Genomic DNA, 17,272 nt, shown 5'->3' with positions numbered 1-17,272 from the left:
AGGGTTGGCTGACATTTTTATTAGCAATCATCTCTGCCACCTTCTGATTACCTACAGATTTAAGACCACATAATCATCCCCTAGGTCACAGAGTGGAGGGAGAGGGGGAGGAAACTGACTAAGAGGCTCTAAATCCCTCCTAACACTTGCTTCTTCCCTATCAGCAAGATTAGAGCTGTCAACAGCCGTCTGCCTACGTGTTCAGACCCGGCAGGCTGGGCTGGGCTGGGCTGCCCAGGGCCTGAGGAGGGACAGCTCTGAGGGCGATGCTGTGGACCCCAGGTCTGCCGGTCCGGGCCGGTCTCTCTACAACTGTGCAGAGCACGTGATCCATCTACCAGTGGCAGTGAGCAGGCTGGAGACCTTACCACAACCAGGAGGGAAAAGGCAAGGGTCCACTTCCTCCAGCCATGCTGAAACAGAATGAGAGGAGGCGGTCTTGGGGCTACAGGTCCTGGCATACTACGGAGAGTGAAGACGCATCCCAGGCAGTGGGCAGCCAACAACGCAGGCGCACCTGCTCCGTGGGGGCCCTCCCGGGCTCCCAGGCCAGCTTCCCACCGTGGACCCAGGGCTATTGTAGCTACTACATCGAGGAGGACACGGATACCGAGGAGGACCAGGATACCGAGGAGGACCAGCAGTGGAAGGACGACCCGGCAGAGGAGGACCAGCAGCCAGGAGAGGCCACCACCGACCAAGGCGAAGGCGGCACCGACGCTCCGGTCGTGTCGTCCACTCTGAACGTGAACGTGGGAGGCCAGAGCTACCACCTGGAGTACGCCGAGCTGGCCAGCTACCCCAAGACGCGCCTGGGCCGCCTGGCCACCTCCACCAGCCGCAGCCGCCAGCTGGGCCTGTGCGACGATTATGAGGCGCAGACGGACGAATACTTCTTCGACCGCGACCCGGAGGTCTTCCAGCTCATCTACAACTTCTACGCGTCCAGCGTGCTGCTGGTGCGCGACGAGCTGTGCCCGCGCCGCTTCCTGGAGGAACTGGGCTACTGGGGCGTGCGGCTCAAGTACGCGCCGCGCTGCTGCCTCATCTGCTTCGAGGAGAGGCGCGACGAGCTGAGCGAGCAGCTCAAGATCCAGCGCGAGCTGCGCGCGCAGGCGCAGGCCGAGGAGGCCGAGGAGCTCTTCCGAGACATGCGCTTCTACGGGCCACAGCGGCGCCGCCTCTGGAACCTCATGGAGAAGCCCTTCTCGTCGGTGGCCGCCAAGGCCATCGGGGTGGCCTCCAGCCTCTTCGTGCTCATCTCCGTCGTGGCGCTGGTGCTCAACACGGTGGAGGAGATGCAGCAGCAGGCGGGGCAGGGTGCGGGCGGTGGCAACCCGCGGCCCTTTCTGGAGCACGTGGAGATGCTATGCATGGCTTTCTTCACGCTCGAGTTCCTGCTGCGCCTGGCCTCCACGCCCGACCTGCGGCGCTTCGCGCAGAGCGCCCTCAACCTGGTGGACCTGGTGGCCATCCTGCCACTCTACCTGCAGCTGCTGCTCGAGTGCTTCACGAGCGAGGACCAGGTGCGCAGCAAGGACTCGCCGCACGAGCACGACATCGAGACCATGGGCCGCGTGGGCCAGGTGGGTCAGGTGCTGCGCGTCATGCGCCTCCTGCGCATCTTCCGCATCCTCAAGCTGGCGCGCCACTCCACCGGCCTGCGCGCCTTCGGCTTCACGCTGCGCCAGTGCTACCAGCAGGTGGGCTGCCTGCTGCTCTTCATCACCATGGGCATCTTCACCTTCTCTGCGGCCGTCTACTCCGTGGAGCACGACGTGCGTGGAACCAACTTCACCAGCATCCCCCACGCCTGGTGGTGGGCCGCGGTGAGCACCACGGCCCGTGGGCTTTCCCACCCACTTCCCCAGCCCGACAGACGCTGCTTCTCCCCTTCCTGGGTCATGCCACCTGCCTTGCTTTGTTCCCTCATCTTTGCCCTGCCTTCTTTAACGGCCATTGCTTTCTCCATTCCTTCGATGTCCCCAGCTTAAACAAAAGATAAAAACAACAAAACAGAAAAACCAAAAAAACAAAACAACAACAAAAAAACGGGTGGGTGCTAAAGGGTTGGAAAGACATAGTCCAGTAAGAAAGACATAGTCCAAGAAATTTGGTGTGGTCCTAGTTATCTCCAAATCTAGATTTAGTCTTAATACCCCTGAGAGGCTAATTTTAAGGAATAATCATTGTTCACGTTCGTGGGAAGATTCATCATCGTCATTCTTGTTATTTGTCCCTTATTGAACACCTGTTGTCCTAAGTGACTTATAAAGCGTATCTTATTTCAGCATCACAACCATGTGAGGTGGTTAGGATCACTATTTTTTTAAGAGGAAAATTTTCCTGCAAATTTTGAAGGAAGCCGTCCATGTATGCAGGGGAGGAAATGAGACTTGGCTGAAGAGCGTCAACCCTCACTGAAATCCCACTGGTTCTAGCTAAATCTGAGCATCTAACACTGAAACTTGCTCCAATGCCACAAAAATTCTTTCAGGACATGGCATTATTGCCCCATTTTACAGCTAGAGGAATTGAGGTGCAGATAATTTGAGTTATAATAATAATTTAGACACGCAGCTAAACGTAGTCACGTGAGGACCGGAACCCAGGCCTGTCCAGTTGCAAAATGCATGCCCTTTCCACAGCCCAGCACTGCCTCTTTCAAGCTTTATTATTTCTGCATGCCTTGCTTAATTTGCACTTAGTATATTAGTTATTTTTGTCATTTTCTTTGGTGTTTGCCTTTTATAATAGTTTATGCCATTTACTCAAATATCTGTGTTTCTGATATGCTAGACTAAATCCTTGGAAAATCCCTGAATCACTGGAAATGCCGATTGGGTCTTCTAAGATCAATGAACACGTGGACGTACGTGCATAGGAAAGAACTGGGTGTATGCTTTCCTTATTTACTTTAAATAGATGGTTTGTAATGCCTTTAAAGACATTAGGCAAATATAACCAGTTTTTCCTATATTAGAAAGTGGATATTTTCAACACTGACATTGGATACGTTAGAACCCACAGTCTGGAGTTCTGATATGAACCTACCCAGGGCTCCTACTAATAGTGTAGTATAGTGGAATGGAAGACTTAGATTTCGATTCTTGTCCCAGATCTGCTAATAATTAACTGGGATCGTCCATGATTAACTGTGAAACCTCATTCCCTAACTCCCTATCTTCAGTTTCCTCATCTCAAAAGGGGAGGGTGTAGAGCTCTGCAATTCAGTGAGTCTTGCTTCTCCGGAAAGCAGAGCTCTCCTATATTCAACAAGATGTGTGAGCTTTCTTCAGTGATGGGATGATGTTAGGCTCTTCCAAACGAGCTGGCCAAATGCCGCTCCTCTGATCATATTCCAAATGACAAAAGGTCATCCCCATAGTAGATAAATCATGTGTACAGACGGGGTTGATGAAGGATGATTTGTCCCCAGCAAATGACATTTACTTTGGGGGTGAGTAAAGCAAGGAGGGAAAAGAGAAAATCCACAGGCTGATGACATAATACCAAGTTTTAGAGAGTCAAGTTTCCATTCGTCCAAATATCTTAGAAGGCTAGCGTACGTAAGCGGCACCTAGTGAACTCTTTGATACTATATTCTGAATACACAAAACGTCTTTTACCTTTTGTATATTAGTATAAAATTTTTGATAAGAATTCTATTCCTAATAATGGATTTTTCTTTTTAAAAAAATTCCTTCAGTGAATGCCTAGTGATCCCCTTTAACTTCTTGATGTGTTTATTGTTTAATAACATTTAAATTTTCAAATTATCCCCTTTTTAATATTAACAAAAATTATCTTACTCAAGGTCACTGTTTTCTATAGACTTTACAATAAAACTTGAATTACCATTCAGTTTCTATCTATAACAAATTTTACTAATTATTGCTTTTACCAATGTGAATTTTCTTTTGTAGCTATTAGCTCTATCAGGCACTATTTTCACAGGCCAGAATTTACACATGTCAACCTACCATTTACCAACCTTAACCTTTACCAATGACCTTCATCATTTTATTCTCTGAGAATTATACATACTATTAAAAATCATTATGGATTAAAGACTGATAGCTTGTGTTTGTTTCTAGACTAACCTATGAAAACAATAGGAGCAACTCCCCTTGAACACTTGAGGACTGCTCTATTCCCCAGGACCAATATACTATCAACCCAATTCTTCTCTACACTTGTTATGACATTGCATATTGTGTAGTAAGGGCCCTTATTTTCAATATAGCAAAGAGAAAAGAAGATGCCAAGTAAAAAGATGCAAAATATTAGGACTAATTCTCCACAAAAATCCATCTTCTTCATTCATTGAGCAACATTTTTTTTAACATCTTTATTGCAGTATAATTGCTTTACAATGGTGTGTTAGTTTCTGCTGTATAACAAAGTGAATCAGCTATAGGTATACATATATCCCCATATCCCTTCCCTCTTATGACTCCCTCCCACCCTCCATATCCCATCACTCTAGGTGGACACAAAGCACCAAGCTGATCTCCCTGTGCTATGCAGTGCTTCCCACTAGCTATCTATTTGGTAGTGTGTATGTGTCAATGCCACTCTCTCGCTTCCTCCCAGCTTACCCTTCCACCCCCACCCCGTGTCCTCAAGTCCATTCTCTATGTCTGCGTCTTTATACCTGTCCTGCTCCTAGGTTCTTCAGAACCATTTTTTAAAGACTCCATATATGTGTGTTAGCATACGGTATTTGTTTTTCTCTTTCTGACTTACTTCACTATGTATGACAGACTCTAGGTCCATCCACCTCACTACAAATAACTCAATTCATTTCTTTTTATGCCTGAGTAATATTCCACTGTATATATGTGCCACATCTTCTTTATCCATTCATCTGTCGATAGACACTTAGGTTGCTTCCATGTACTGGCTATTGTAAATAGAAATGCAGTGAACATTGTGGTACATGAGTCTTTTTGAATTATGGTTTTCTCAGGGTATATGTCCAGTAGTGGGATTGCTGGGTCATACAGTAGTTCTATTTTTACTTTTTTAAGGAACCTCCATACTGTTCTCAATAGTGGCTGTATCAGTTTACATTACCACCAACAGTGCAAGAGGGTTCCCTTTTCTTCACACTCTCTCCATCATTTACTCTTTGTAGATTTTTTGATGATGGTCATTCTGATGGGTGTGAGATGATATCTCATTGTAGTTTTGATTTGCATTTCTCTAATGATTACTGATGTTGAGCATCCTTTCATGTGTTTGTTGGCAATCTGTATATCTTCTTTGGAGAAAGGTCTGTTTAGGTCTTCTTCCCATTTTTGGATCAGATTGTTTTTTTTGATATTGAACTGCATGAGCTGCTTGTATATTTTGGAGATTAATCCTTTATCAGTTGTTTCGTTTGCAAATATTTTCTCCCATTCTGAGGGCTGTCTTTTCGTTTGTTTTATAGTTTCCTTTGCTGTGCAAAAGCTTTTAAGTTTCATTAGCTCTCCTTTGTTTATTTTTGTTTTTACTCCATTTCTCTAGGAGGTGGGTCAAAAAGGATCTTGCTGTGATTTATGTCATAGAGTGTTCTGCCTATGTTTTCCTCTAAGAGTTTTATACTGTCTGGCCTTACATTTAGGTCTTTAATCCATTTTGAGTTTACTTTTGTGTATGGTGTTAGGGAGTGTTCTAATTTCATTCTTTTACTTGTAGCTGTCCAGTTTTCCCAGCACCACTTACTGAAAAGGCTGTCTTTTCTCCATTGTATACTCTTGCCTCCTTTATCAAAGATAAGGTGACCACATGTGCATGGGTTTATCTCTGGGCTTTCTATCCTGTTCCATTGATCTATATTTCTTTTTTTGTGCCAGTACCATACTGTCTTGATTACTGTAGCTTTATAGTATAGTCTGAAGTCAGGGAGCCTGATGCCTCCAGCTCCATTTTTCTTTCTCAAGATTACTTCAGCTATTCGGGGTCTTTTGTGTTCCCATACAAATTGCAAAATGTTTTGTTCTAGTTCTGTGAAAAATGCCTTTGGCAGTTTGATAGGGATTGCATTGAATCTGAAGATTGCTTCGGGTAGTATAGTCATTTTCACAATGTTGATTCTTCCAATTCAAGAACATGGTATATCTCTCCACCTGTTTGTATCATCTTTAATTTCTTTCATCAGTTTCTTACAGTTTTCTGCCTATAGGTCTTTTGTCTTCTTAGGTAGGTATATTCCTAGATATTTTATTCTTTTTGTTGCAATGGTAAATGGGAGTGTTTCCTTAATTTCTCTTTCAGATTTTTCATCTTCAGCATATAGGAATGCAAGAGATTTCTGTGCATTCATTTTGTATCCTGCTACTTTACCAAATTCATTGATTAGCTCTAGTAGATTTTTGGTAGCATTTTTAGGATTCTCTATGTATAGTATCATGTCATCTGCAAACAGTGACAGTTTTACTTCTTTTCTGATTTGGATTCCTTTTATTTCTTTCTTGTCTCTGATGGCTGTGGCTAAAAGTTCCCAAACTATGTTGAATAACAGTGGGTGACAGTGGGCAACCTTGTCTTGTTCCTGATCTTAGAGGAAATGGTTTCAGTTTTCACCATTGAGAACAATGTTGACTGTGGGTTTGTCATATATGGCCTTTATTATGTTGAGGTAGTTTCCCTCTATGCCTACTTTCTGGAGAAGTTTTATCATAAATGGGTGTTCAATTTTGTCAAAACCTTTTTCTGCATCTATTGAGATGATCATATGATTTTTATTCTTCAGTTTGTTAATATGGGGTATCACATTGATTGATCTGCATATATTGAAGAACCTTTGCATTCCTGGGATAAACCTCACTTGATCATGCTGTATGATCCTTTTAATGTGCTGTTGGATTCTGTTTGCTGGTATTTTGTTGAGGATGTTTGCATCTATGTTCATCAGTGATATTAACCAGTAGTTTTCTTTCTTTGTGACATCTTTATCTGGTTTTGGTATCAGGGTGATGGTGGCCTCATAGAATGAGTTTGGGAGTGTTCCTCCCTCTGCTATATTTTGGAAGAGTTTGAGAAGGATAGGTGTTAGCTCTTCTCTAAATGTTTGACAGAATTCACCTGTGAAGCCATCTGATCCTGGGCTTTTGTTTGTTGGAAGATTTCTAATCACAGTTTCAATTTCAGTGCTTGTGATTGGTCTGTTTATATTTTCTATTTCTTCCTGGTTCAGTCTCGGAAGGTTTGCTTTTCTAAGAATTTGTCCATTTCTTCCAGGTTGTCCATTTTATTGGCATAGAGTTGCTTGTAGTAATCTCTCATGATCCTTTGTATTTCTGCAGCGTCAGTTGTTACTTCTCCTTTGTCATTTCTAATTCTGTTGATTAGAGTCTTCTCCCTTTTTTTCTTGATGAGTCTGGCTAATGGTTTATCAATTTTGTTTATCTTCTCAAAGAACCAGCTTTTAGTTTTATTGACCTTTGCTATCATTTCCTTCATTTCTTTTTCATTTATTTCTGATCTGATCTTTATGATTTCTTTCCTTCTGCTAACTTCGGGTTTTATTTGTTCCTCTTTCTCTAATTGCTTTAGGTGTAAGGTTAGGTTGTTTATTTGAGATGCTTGTTTCTTGAGGTAGGATTGTATTGCTATAAACTTCCCTCTTAGAACTGGTTTTGCTGCATCCCATCGGTTTTGGGTTGTCGTGTTTTCATTGTCATTTGCTTATAGGTATTTTTTGATTTCCTCTTTGATTTCTTCAGTGATCCCTTGGTTATTTAGTAGCATACTGTTTAGCCTCCATATGTTTGTATTTTTTACAGTTTTTTTCCCGCAATTGATATCTAGTCTCATAGCATTGTGGTCAGAAAAGATACTTAATATGATTTCAATTTTCTTAAATTTACCAAGGCTTGATTTGTGACCCATGATATGATCTGTCTTGGAGAATGTACCATGAGCACTTGAGAAGAAAGTGCATTCTGTCGTTTTTGGATGAAATGTCCTATAACTATCAGTTAAGTCCATCTTGTTTAATGTATCATTTTAAGCTTGTGTTTCCTTATTTATTTTCATTTTGGATGATGTCCACTGGTGAAAGTGCGGTGTTAAAGTCATGTTACTGTCGATTTCCCCTTTTATGGCTGTTAGCATTTGCCTTATGTATTGAGGTGCTCCTATGTTGGGTGCATAAATATTTACAATTGTTATATCTTCTTCTTGGATTGATCTCTTGATCATTCTGTAGTGTCCTTCTTTGTCTCTTGTAATAGTCTTTGTTTTAAAGTCTCTTTTGTCTGGTATGAGAATTGCTACTCCAGCTTTCTTTTGATTTCCATTTGCATGGACTATCTTTTTCCATCCCCTCACTTTCAGTCTGTATGTGCCCCTAGGTCTGAAGAGAGTCTCTTGTAGACAGCACATATACAGGTCTTGTTTTTGTATCCATTCAGCCAGTCTATGTCTTTTGGTTGGAGCTTTTAATCCATTTACATTTAAGGTAATTGTCGATATGTATGTTCCTATTACAATTTTCTTAATTTTGGGGGGTTTGTTATTGTAGGTCTTTTTCTTCTATTGTGTTTCCTGCCTAGAAAAGTTCCTTTAGCATTTGTTGTAAAGCTGGTTTGGTGGTGCTGAATTATCTTACCTTTTGCTTGTCTGTAAAGGTTTTAATTTCTCTGTTGAATCTGAATGAGGTCCTTGCTGGGTAGAGTAATCTTGGTTGTAGGTTTTTCCCTTTCATCACTTTAAATATGTCCTGCCAATCCTTTCTGGCTTGCAAAATTTCTGCTGAAAGATCAGCTGTTAACCTTATGAGGATTCCCTTGTATGTTACTTGTTGCTTTTCCCTTGCTGCTTTTAATATTTTTTTATTTAATTTTTGATAGTTTGATTAATATGTGTCTTGGTGTGTTTCTCTTTGGATTTATCCTGTATGGGACTCCTGCACTTCCTGGACTTGGATGACTATTTCGTTTCCCATATTAGGGAAGTTTTCAACTATAATCTCTTCAAATATTTTCTCAGTCCCTTTCTTTTTCTCTTCTTCTTCTGGGACCCCTATAATTCCAATGTTGGTGCATTTAGTGTTGTCCCAGAGGTCTCTGAGAATGTCCTCAATTCTTTTCATCCTTTTTTCTTAATTCTGCTCTGTGGTAATTATTTCCACTATTTTATCATCCAGGTCACTTATCCATTTTTCTGCCTCAGTTATTCCGCTATTGATTCCTTCTAGAGAATTTTTAATTTCATTTATTGTGTTGTTCATCATTGTTTGTTTGCTCTTTAGTTCCTTTAGGTCCTTGTTAAACGTTTCTTGTATTTTCTCCATTCTATTTCCAAGATTTTGGATCATCTTTACTATCATTACTCTGAATTCTTTTTCAGGTAGACTGCCCATTTCCTCTTCATTTGTTTGGTCTGGTGGGTTTTTACCTTGCTCCTTCATCTGCTGTGTATTTCTCTGTCTTCTCATTTTGCTTATCTTACTGTGTTTGGAGTCTCCTTTTCGCAAGCTGCAGGTTCGTAGTTCCCATTGTTTTTGGTGTCTGTCCCCAGTGGCTAAGGTTGGTTCAGTAGGTTGTGTAGGTTTCCTGGTGGCGGGGACTAGTGCCTGTGTTCTGGTGGATGAGGCTGGGTCTTGTCTTTATGGTGGGCAGGGCCATGTCCAGTGGTGTGTTTTGGGGTGTCTGTGAACTTAGTATGATTTTAGGCAGCCTGTCTGCTAATGGGTGGGGTTGTGTTCCTGTCTTGCTAGTTGTTTGGCATGGGGTGTCCAGCACTGGAGGTGAGCAAGATTATTTTTGAGCACTTAGTGTGCCGAGGAGTATTCTAAATACTAGGGATACCGAGTAATAAGGGACAAACAAGAAAAAAAAGTGAAATTTTTTCCCCCATGGAGTTTACATCCTAATGGAGAAAGATAATAAATCATTTAAGATATGAGTGTCTTATATAGGATAATAGGATAGAGAGTGATCTGGGTGGCAGAATCTACCTTTGATGGACTAGTGGAATAGTCAGAGAAGCCTTCTTGGAGAAGATGACATTGAACTAAATCTTGAATGCTGAGAAGGAAGTCATCTAAATAGATGTGACCAAGCAGACATGAGAATCTGAGAAGTAGAATCCTAAAAGTAACTCTGATCCAATAGTCTCCAAGCATTTTATTTATCGTACATCTCATAATTTAAAAAATTCTGAGCACACACCCATGATAAATATGTGTTTAGTTCATCATAAGTTAGAAGCTATTTATTGCTATAATAACAATGCATCACAAACCACCCCAAAATTCAGTGGCTCGAAATGTCAAGCATCTATTTGCCTTGTGAGTTTGCAAGTCAGTAACTCAGAATGGTTTCAAGTACAGGGTTAGAAGAACCTTGGACTGGTGTCAGCTGCTCACGTCACAGTCTGATGGTCAGCTGGCTGACAGCTGGATGAAGAAGGAGACTAGGTCTTTCATCATCCAGCAGGCATGTATCCATGGCCGTGGCAAAGGGCAAGAGAGAGAGAGTGCAAGCCCCATCATGCAAGCACTGATAAGCTTCTGTTCATGACACTTGCTCAACTCATTGGCCAGAGTGAGTCACAAGGCCAAACTCAGAGTCAAAGGGCAAAGCAGGTTAGCCCACTCACTGTAGGAAAGCAACGCAAAGTTTTATGGCAAAGAGCTTGGATACAGGAAGATACAAAGAATTGGGTCCAGTAATACAATCATTCTACCGCATTAAGATATTACTGCTCAAATATATTATGTGTATCAGAAAACATACACTCACACGTTGAAAATGTAAAGAGGTAAAGAGAAGCAGGATCGATATTTTCTTGCCCCACTCCAGTGCTGTAGCCCTTGTGGTATATTCACCCGCATTAGGGACAGGTTCTCTAATCCTTCCCTCCATGTGTTTTTAGTACTCTCAGACAACCCCAAAATCTGACTTGTTTTTAATAATCTCCCCTCTATCTATGCCAAGGATCCTGCAACCTTCCTCTGTAATTCAACTCGGGGTTTTAAGAGAAACACAGTAATTTTCATTATTGTGAATTCTCCTACAGCTGCAGAACAAATCCCTCATGGACACTCATGTCTGCAAATGCTCATGCATTAGGATATAAGATAGACCCATCCTACTCGTCTGTCAAATGGAGATTATTTGTCAGCACTAATGTAATAGGAAACATATGTAAAAACACTAGCCTGTACTCTATCCTCAATAAATAGAAGCTACCATATCTGACTAGTTGATAGCCTTTATCACATGGAAGCAATAACCTTTGCTTCCAGATTCATTTTTGGGAAAAGAAAACAGAAGTGATTCCTTCTCTCCTGGGGAAAAGAGAGAGGCTGTAAGATGCACAAAAGGGTCAGCCGTTCCATCTTGGGAGAGTTTCCGAGTGTCCAAATAAACAGGCCCATGCCTGGAGCAGCTCCAGCCGTGTTGGGACTCTCCGGGTTGCCTGGGTGTGGGAAATGCTCCGCATAGCTCAACAAGAACAATTAGCTCTACGATGAAGCCGTAAGCTTTGGCCTGTGTTGTGGCTATGTTTTTAAGGAGAAAAGGACAGTTGGACTGTTCAACAGACCATTTCCTTCTGAGCTTTCCAGAGCAAGTTACAGCTGTAGAAACTAAATAGGAAACTATGTCATGAACTCATTCCTTCCAAAATTAATGAAAACTGTCTCTAGGTGAAGCATCAGATAGTTGTAGCCCAGAGGCCTTGTTTCTATCTTTGTTCTCCTCAAGCATGCTATCATTTCCTTGCAAATAGGTGGCACTTAGAAGATCACTGAGATTAATTTTATCTTGTTTTATTTTTATTGATGGCTTGCTTGCTTTGAGAAGACCCCTTTGGAAGGTGAATTAGGATAACAGAAAACAAAACGTGGGATATTTTAAACAGAAGGAATTTTATACAGGGAGATAGATACATAGGCCGGAAGAGCAAAAAGGAGAAAGTGAGATAACCCGAAGATTGGTAACTGTAGGAAAGAGTGTTGGCCCCAGAACTGGGGAGACAAATGGGAGAAGGTAGAGTTCCTGGAACCTAGGAGTACAGAGAAGGAACCACTGTGTAGCTGTTGCTGGACCCCTAAGATGACATCACAAGGCTGGTGCTGGGTGTGCTGAAAGATGCCTGAGCCATAGCTATCTGCTGTTGTTGAAGGATGATGACAGAAACCAGAAGCAGGAAGAGAGACTCTTACTCCCTCATTCCATCTTCTAGTCTCCCAACCGTGTCTCTCATTGGCAGAACCTAAGCAGAAGACAGCAGGCGAGGAAATCTGAGAAATGTAGTTTGCATCCCCCCAGCCGCTGAATTACAAAAAAGAGCACAGAAGGGTATCGGGCTTAGGGCTGAGAGATAATGAGTAAATGTCCGGCACAGAAGGCATTAAAGTTCTCCTAGCTTCTTCAGAAAAAGCACAGGAGCCATAAAGGGGGGCAAAGGCTCTTAGGCACTTTTATGACTTTTGACCTGGCCGACTCCTGATTTTGCGGTGGTCCCCTTTTGTCTCTCTAAACTCCTGTTGGCCAATGTAACTTGAGCGGGACATGATAGAAGTGTAGAGGGCAGGGAGAAGTAGCAAGTAAGCTGAGGGTGTGGAAGGCATTGTCACTATTTCTAGGAATAGATCCCGAACTTGCCTTAGCTTCTGCACACCTCCCCCTTATTGTACAATTTATGTACATGTCAGAACTTTCATATACGGATGAGGCTGGTTGTTCTTTTCAAGGTGATTACCCATGACCTCATTCTAACAGTGTTTCCACTGATCAAAACATTTTCTGAATTCCACTGGGGAATTATCTTCAGCGCCTGTGACATGTCCATTTATTAATACTTCTTTGTAGTGGGGCTAAATCTTTACTTTTTTGAAGGTGGATTCAGTATTTTTAAATAGTCAAGACCCTTGAGTTGAAGACCGGCACCTAGAGTTAACCCTCAAGGGGGATAAGGACACTTGTTTCAAGGTCATGCCACTGAATCCTCTGTGCAGATTATAATCCCAGAGAGGAATTCCTAAAATATCTGTAGCAACAGCAGCATGCGTAAGCTAAGTAGAGCCTTTGACGCTAAATCCTTTAAAGGACAATACGCATTGAAGTATGTAATAATTTTAACCAGAAAATGTTAGTCTTTACCACCTCGAATTCTTTGGGAAAACTAAGAAGAGGTGTTAATCCTTTTGAAAAATCAGTTTTATTCCCTGAGATCATAATTCCTAGATGCAGGGATTACTGGGTGCTAAAATGTAATCCGTGCGTAGGTCATTATGAAGGAAACAAACATTCCTCGCTGAAGGAGAAATTCAAGTACAGTTATTCTAAAGTTTCAGAGAAAAACTGGTTACTTGTTCTCCTTGTAAGGTTTAGCGGGTCAGGATTTGCTGATTAGTGGGTGAGCTGCTAGGGAAAGGTTACATTCTGGCTTTGGGGGGTCCAATGGCTAGGGAAAATAGGTAAATTTTCAACGGAATGGTAAGTTTCCAGAGTGGCTGGGCCAGTCAGTTTTTTCAGGATATTAAGACGGATTGCAGAAATTTCAGTCACATTTCCAAACCCCACTCCTGCTAATGTGAGAACTCACTCTGGGAGGTCACTTTGGTCCTTCTGGGAGCTTCCATCTTTCATGCTTATTCAGGGAGAAATGGTTTGGCCTGTGGAACATGGAGGAAAAGTTTCCCAAAGCCAAGGAATCCAGAGTTCCTCTGGAGCCAAGAAGCAAGAAGCAGATCAACGGTTGAGTCAAACAGACAGTGCATAAATTAGCTACGCATTTTGAACAAATTCTTCAGAATCAGTCATACAGAGTCTCGTAGCAGAAGAGATCTTTTCTCTAAAAATAGAGATCCAAGACGTACAAAAATATTTAGACCATATTATGCACATCAAATATTTAATCTTCCTTCAGCCAATTCTCTTTGCTTTTGACCTTTTGCTCAAAGTTCAGCCAAAAAATGCAATTGGGGTTGGGAGGGAAGCAAAGCCAGTGTGGGGACTGAGCAGAGGTTTAAATTAGGTACTTTGTCTCAATTACTTTCCTTCCTCTGCATCCTCCTATCTCCAACCCTCCCCCAATCCTGGACCCTTGAGGGGCTGGTTTACACCAAAGCCTCTGCTTCGGCCCTGCATGGATGCTTCCTGTTCTGAAACTACCCCTTCCTGTCACTCGCTCTTATATACAGACTCCCTTTAGGCCTCCTCCAGGGAAAGTCAACTGACTAAACATTCACACAGAGGTGCAAGTGACAGGGTTAGCGACAAATGAAAGCTATTCGCACACCTGGACAGAGATCTGACTCGGGTTCTTTTACTTTCAGCGTGGCCAGTGACAAGAAATGCGCACGCGCGCGCGCGCACACACACACACACACACACACACACACACACAGCAAGCTTTTTTTTTTTTTTTTTTTTTTTTTTTAAGATTAGCCCACAATCTTATTTTATCACTGCCTCTCATGGCTCTTTGGTCGAGAAGGTGGGAAAACCAGATTCTCTACTGGAGAAAGAGTGTCCCCCACCAATCTCCCTCACACAGCATTTGCAGGAGCCAGGGAAGAGCTTCTTTCCACAGCCCGCTGGTCTAACAAGCACAAGAACTAACATTATCCGTCACACACCCTGTGCGGCTCCTTCAATTCCTGTAACAGTCCTATGAGGTGCGCACTATTATTCCCTCCACGTTTCAAAAGTAGAAACTGAGGCAGAGAGAATTTAGGCAACTTGCCCAAATCCCACAGCTGGGAAGTGGATTCAGACCCATGTGGCCTAGGGCCACACCTGCTTCCTTAACCTAGTTGACACCCTTCTGCCTCTGTTAGATGCTGCCTTGTGTTTTTCCACTGTGAGAAGGGCAGCCCAGCCCTCAGCAGTTCTCTCCCCAGAGACGGAGTAGTGAGAGGTAGTGTGCCACCCACCCCAAGAGGAGTTGCGACCTTCCCCTTTTTAAGGGCTAGATGGAGCTCTGGTTCTTATCAGCTCCACCAGATTTGCCCAGCTGGCCCACTTCTCCATTTCATTCTAACTAATCAATCATACTTACTCTAAGTTCAAATTAATCCTTACATCATCGAAACAAAAATGTCTGCATTTCTAAGTTAAAGGCTGTCTCTGTACAGATCAACAGGGTGACTGTACATTTTATAAAAGCATATGCTGGAAGACTGTGCGACGACACAAATCGATGAAGCCAATGCTGCCCCCTGGAGTTGTGCGATGCACAATTTTTTCAACCGTAATCAACAGCCCTGCCTAAAAGGCGTCTAGTAATTTTGCCAAGTCTGGGGACCAAAGGGAGTCTTAGGACATGAGGCATGAAAAACAGGCCCCGAGGGCTTCCGTGGTGGCGCAGTGGTTGAGAGTCCGCCTGCCAATGCAGAGGATACAGGTTCGTGCCCCGGTCCGGGAAGAGCCCACATGCCGCGGAGCGGCTGGGCCCGTGAGCCATGGCCGCTGAGCCTGCGCGTCCAGAGCCTGTGCTCCGCAACGGGAGAGGCCACAGCAGTGAGAGGCCCGTGTACCGCAAAAACAAAACAAAACAAAACACAGGCCCCGAGAGATTTTTCTGGCTTTTCTCCGGCTACATCGACTGATAACTAGTCCCATGTGGGTATCTGCATTTTAAAACGGAAGCTTGTTAACCTAAATAAATCTCTAATTAGTGGAATTTAAAGCAGTGTGACAAGTGTGATGGGAAGACTTTCATGCAGGGTGAACATATTTTTGGTCGGTGACATCTTACAAAAGTCCCATCGCAAAATAATGAGTGTGTTTCTCCGGACATTTGCAATTAAAGCACCTTCATATAAAATATCTCATTTGAACTGCCTAGCAACTCTGAGAACTATTACAACTGTCTCTATTTTAAGGATGAGAGAAGGAGCACAGAGGAGGTTGCTTGATGCTTTTTGCGTGCCTGACAAAGTGTGTGTGAAGTGCTTTATAATCATTTTCTTATTTAGTCTTCACAAGAATCCTGAGAGTTAGTTATTATCCCCCCGTTTTAGATGCAGGAACCAAGGCTTAGAGACTCTGAATGTTTTGCCCAAGGTCACTCAGCTGGGAAGGGTCAGAGTCAGGACTTGAACCAGGTCTGACTGGTTCTAAGCCCAAGCTCTTTCCCGTACGTGTATCATGTAGGCAAATCCAGGGACTCTGTCCTAAATTTGGCCCCAGCTGAAGGGAGGCAAAGACCTACCTGTATTGAGCCTGTTCTACACCAGGAACTTCACACACATTATTCTTCTGTGCCCTTCACAACAACCCTTTAAAGTAGATATAACTCCCCTGTATTGTAAGTAAGAAAATTGATAAGTGATAGGGTTTAAACCCAAGCCTTTCAGCTCCAAAGCTTACGTTCTCTCCATGCCCCAGGTCTTGCAGGCCACCTTTCCAGCACCTCCTAAAGCTGACTCCATGAGGAGCTGTTATACAACCACGTGCACCTTCATCAGGATGGAAGACACCTCTCCCTGCCTGGTTCTCTCCCTTTCTTCTCCTCGCTCTCGATGCTGACAATTCCATTCTACTTTCCTTCCCTCACAGGTGAGCATCTCCACTGTGGGCTATGGAGACATGTACCCAGAGACTCACCTGGGCCGGCTCTTTGCCTTCCTCTGCATTGCTTTCGGAATCATCCTCAACGGGATGCCCATTTCCATCCTCTACAACAAATTCTCCGATTACTACAGCAAGCTCAAGGCTTACGAGTACACCGCCATACGAAGGGAAAGGGGGAACGTGGAGTTCATGCAGAGAGCCAGAAAGAAGATAGCTGAGTGCTTGGCTGGAAGCAACCCACATCCCAACCCAAGGCAAGATAATTAATATTTGTTAGGATGTGCGGCTGGTCGATGCCATGAATTTCAAGGCTTCCTTCCTCCTTCCTCTTTTTTTTATTATCAGGATTAACAGTGAAAGGACACGTGAAGCAGACGTACACAAAAGGCGTTCAGTTCACAAAAATCTACCTCTAGAAATGTTCATTTTGGCCCAAACTCAGACTGCCTCATGTTACTCTGCAACTAACAGTGTTGTGTAAGATACTGACCTTCCCAATGACATTGATATTGAAACCTCCTTGAGAGGAGCGACAGCTTAGATTTCTCTTGCAGCTTCTCATGGCTTTTCAATAAATACTTTCGGACTTGAGTTGACTTGAGAAGAATTTCCCTGATTGAAAGAAAAAAGCATTCTTAATTGTCTAGAGAGAGGGAGTGGCGCAGCAGAAACTATATGAGCTTGGGAACTAGTTAGACCAACCTCAGTCAGAAGCTCAGATCTACCAGCTGTTCAATTTGGGGCAA

The 17,272-nt window shown here is 43.2% G+C and overlaps 1 protein-coding gene across 1 annotated transcript; it reads left to right on the top strand.

The window, feature by feature from the left end:
* Positions 1–410: 410 nt before the first annotated feature.
* KCNV2 (potassium voltage-gated channel modifier subfamily V member 2) lies at positions 411–16,793 on the top strand. Its single transcript, XM_065879718.1, has 2 exons — positions 411–1,829; positions 16,512–16,793. Exons 1-2 carry the CDS (start codon positions 411–413, stop codon positions 16,791–16,793), a joined length of 1,701 nt encoding a protein of 566 aa, XP_065735790.1.
* The last annotated feature ends 479 nt before the right edge of the window (positions 16,794–17,272 follow it).

This window comes from Phocoena phocoena, chromosome 6 (assembly GCF_963924675.1).
Source record: "Phocoena phocoena chromosome 6, mPhoPho1.1, whole genome shotgun sequence".
NCBI lineage: Eukaryota > Metazoa > Chordata > Mammalia > Artiodactyla > Phocoenidae > Phocoena > Phocoena phocoena.
This window is presented reverse-complemented; position numbering and strand designations above follow the sequence as displayed.

Bases quoted from the DNA above. Each gene is read 5' to 3' on its own strand.
- KCNV2 (XM_065879718.1), top strand. From the start codon at position 411: ATGCTGAAACAGAATGAGAGGAGGCGGTCTTGGGGCTACAGGTCCTGG. The intron at 1,830-16,511 runs GTGAGCACCACG...CTTCCCTCACAG, and splicing joins ACGCCTGGTGGTGGGCCGCG to GTGAGCATCTCCACTGTGGG.